The sequence below is a fragment of the Bidens hawaiensis genome, unplaced genomic scaffold (assembly GCF_021521415.1).
Source record: "Bidens hawaiensis isolate Kalapana, Puna unplaced genomic scaffold, B.hawaiensis_p1.1 tig00043993_1, whole genome shotgun sequence".
In the NCBI taxonomy this organism is placed as follows: Eukaryota; Viridiplantae; Streptophyta; class Magnoliopsida; order Asterales; family Asteraceae; genus Bidens; species Bidens hawaiensis.
This window is the reverse complement of record NW_027505867.1, coordinates 138,912-142,391: the sequence shown is the minus strand read 5'-3', so window position 1 is coordinate 142,391 and position 3,480 is coordinate 138,912. Positions and strand designations below refer to the sequence as shown.

At 34.4% G+C, this 3,480-nt stretch overlaps 1 protein-coding gene across 1 annotated transcript; it reads right to left on the bottom strand.

Annotated features, from left to right (window-relative positions):
• Window positions 1–1,007: 1,007 nt before the first annotated feature.
• Window positions 1,008–2,952, bottom strand: LOC143615705 (auxin-responsive protein IAA16-like). Its single transcript, XM_077088769.1, has 5 exons — window positions 2,736–2,952; window positions 2,330–2,589; window positions 2,088–2,223; window positions 1,380–1,441; window positions 1,008–1,262 (listed from the first exon to the last, which is right to left on the bottom strand). The coding sequence occupies exons 1-5, from the start codon at window positions 2,942–2,944 to the stop codon at window positions 1,225–1,227; spliced, it is 705 nt and encodes a 234-aa protein (XP_076944884.1). The 5' UTR covers window positions 2,945–2,952; the 3' UTR covers window positions 1,008–1,224.
• Between the last annotated feature and the right edge of the window lie 528 nt (window positions 2,953–3,480).

The window sequence follows — 3,480 nt, the reverse complement described above, 5'->3', positions numbered from 1 at the left end:
CTTAAGAAAATCAAACTTCTTATTTGAACCTAACCGTATATATATATATATATCCTTAAATTTGAATTTAAGAAAGTTTGACAATATAAAAACCCTAATTATTTAGTGATATGCTCTTTATGTGTCTTCCTTTAAATTTAAATTAAATTTGTTAAAGATAATACATTATTCGTGGACCGACCATCCCAAATAAATGCATGCCCCTACATTGACATTCACATGTTCGTGTCTCACAAAAACTATAAAAAAATAAATCAAAGTCATATCACATTTTGTCATTTAAACCTGTCATATTATGTCCCAATTCCTCATACCTACTCATTATTATTATATACATATAAAAAGGATAAGAAATAAGCATCTATCATGCATTAATACTCTGGATTCAACTATGTACATTCATGGTATATATGCGAACTGGATAAGACAATAAATAGGACATATGTTACGTCAAAATAATTAACTTGACATGATATATAACTTGATCGATTTCGGGTGTGATGGTAAACTTATCAATCTCGATATGTTAATAGATATATGATCCAATCCTTCAATTTGTATTCTAAAAATGTAAGTATCAACGTTAATGTTATCCTTGACGTACTTAGGATCCATTGAGTGAGAGCCCTTCCACACAGGACTCCTAGATCACAAACAAAAGATCGATATAATAGAGGCAGTGCACTTATTGTATAAGGTCTACCTGTCGACTGTTTCATACGCTCATAGTTACAAATACCGTGTCTTGTTAGTTGGTTGCGTTGAATCGACAATGTCACATAAAACAATACTCATGAGACATTGGTTATATGGTTACTAGAAGATTAAAATGTAAAATAAAATAGAACGATTTCAACATTATATCACCTGCATGGAAATAAAATATACTTCATAACACAAGTTACATAGATTATTAAAACATAGTACTAGGACAAATCACCAAAATAAAGGCTAGAAACCTTAGATTTTGGTAGCACACACTAATGATATTTATTGGTCTGTTGACTATTTATGTCCACAAATTTCAATCACCCAAGTTTATAAATACACATTACCCTCACAATATAATCAACAATCAACTTCAAATCCAAATAAAAAGTTTATTTAAAACGATACGCACAACCACAAACCGTACATACTGCACATCCATGTCGAGTTCTTGATACCGCATACCACACAAAGACTAAATGAGCAAGATGTCACGGTTGAGTTTGTTCGCTGGGTTTAGCTTCGGTTCTTGCATTTCTCCATAGCCCTCGGTGCTAAAATTGCATTAAAAGCACATTCATTAGATATTTGTAAAGCTAAACGCTCAAAAGATTAATTTAATTTCGATATAAAGAGTTAAAAACATAATATTAGTAATTTTATGAGCTTACCAAGTCCGATAGCTTCCTTCCCTTTCATTATATGTAAACGCTTGCATGAATCAACGAACATCCTGAAATGTTAAATTGTAACTAATTAAGAATAAATTGATGATAATATGTGTTATAACACGTTTATAAATTCCAAAGTTTTCTTAAAGAAAGAAAAGAAATGAAATTGAACGAAAGAAAAAATTTGTAGTTATTTACGTGTATACACTATACAATCAACTATAAAAAAATTCTTTATCTATTTCTATTTGATACCGTTTCATTCCTCAACTAAATTAGGAGTGCTTCTAAAGTCCACTTCTTCCCCATACTACGAGTGAAAGGGAAAATGTAAAGACTACCATTAAAGCAGCCCAAGCGAGACTAAATTTTGTGGTGCAACGACACGTCCCTTTTATCCAAACGAAGCGTGGCTGGGGTGCTGGGTTGCTTTACTCGTCCAAGGCTTGATTCTTGGCTTCCCTGGTTTGGTTTCGAGAAGCGGCTGCCGAGGTGTATTTGAGGCGATGGCTAGGATGTTGGATTCCTGATTGATGGATCCCCAACTGATTTGTCCGGGGGGGCTCTTGTACGTTGACCGCCTTGCCCGGAATGGCTAGTTCCCCCCCAAGAGTTATTTTAAAGAAAAACATGAAAAGATAACTTTATGATAACCCATCTAGTTAAATATTTTACGACATAAATAAACATAATTAAACAAAAAATTACTCCCAGGGAACATCTCCTACGAGCATCCAGTCGCCATCTTTATCTTCATAGGTCGGAACATAGTCGGAATTGTTCAAAAGATCCATTAGTTTGCTCTCATTCATGAAATCCTTTAACCCTTGTGATCCGCAACTACCTAGACACAAGATTATTTTTGCATGATAAAGACCATTATTTAATAATTAGTAATTAGAAAACAATTATTAAACAACAATTAGCTAGTTAATTAATTATTTAGTTACCAATAGTGAAGGAACTAAACATATTCCCCAAAGCATCAGAGAGACCTTGATAACTTTTGTACATTTTCAGGTCAACCTTACGGAGGTAAGGAGCTCCGTCCATGCTAACCTTCACATACGCCACCGTATCACCACCGTTGTACGGTGGTGACACCGACAGATCACCGACCTCTTCATGGCGGCTGAGGCTTGTCTTCTTTTGAACCGACAGCATGTTTTTCCGGTATGATCTCACCGGAGGCCAACCCACCACTTGTGTCCTAATTTTAATAACAATAATTAGTTTTTTCAAATGTTATGACCTCACGATCTATAAATGTTATGTTTAAACAACTTAGCTCTGCTATCCAATAATGTTGCATTAGCGAGAATATAGTAAGGTTTGAAATTAACTAATGAAGCTTACTTTGCCGGGGGGTTACTAGTAACGACGTCGTTTTTGGTTTTCTGATCATCTGATGACAGTTTCAGCTTCAAGTCCATGATGGTGTCGTCGTAGCCTCTCTTTCCGGTGGTATGCACCGCCGCGGCGTCCCCAGCTTCGCTTGTCTTGTCGCCGGGCAGGCCTAGCCGTAATTCCGTCTCGTCAAATGACGCCATCGCTTTCTCTCTCATTTGTGATGTTGGTAGTGAGAGTTGGATTCACACAATAAAATGAGCAAATCATTGGGCTAATAATATTATATTATATTATTTTTATATTTCTTAAAATAATAATCAATATTATGTATATACACATACGTGCTAGTGGATGGCAAAGGCTTCGCGGCGGGTTGGCGTTCGTAAGTGTTAAATATGACGGGGTTTATTTTCATATTTTACGTTTCTTGTTTTTGGATTGTAACTAGAAACAAAAGAAAAAAAATAAGTTGGAACAAGTAAATTCAAAACTCTCTTATTTTCATACAATTTTGTTTCTGTGGTTGCTAACCGGCCTCGTAACTTTTATAAATTTTTGTCGTTTAAAAAAAAATCTAACACGACTTGTCTTAAATACTGATTTATCTTTCGGTATTATTATTTTTTAAATAATAATTATTATTATCATTATTAAAGATACAATATTATATTTACTTAATGTAGTGAATTAAATTGCATTAATAAATAAAATATACTAGATAGGTGCCTCCGCGATGCAGCGGGAAACACAG

Excerpts from the sequence above, each read along its gene's own strand:
- LOC143615705 (XM_077088769.1), bottom strand. The coding sequence starts at position 2,944 with ATGAGAGAGAAAGCGATGGCGTCATTTGACGAGACGGAATTACGGCTA. Across the intron at positions 1,442-2,087 it reads GTAGGAGATGTTCCCTGGGA|GATGTTCGTTGATTCATGCA; the intron begins GTAATTTTTTGT and ends TTAACATTTCAG. Across the intron at positions 1,263-1,379 it reads GAAGGAAGCTATCGGACTTG|CACCGAGGGCTATGGAGAAA; the intron begins GTAAGCTCATAA and ends ATGCAATTTTAG.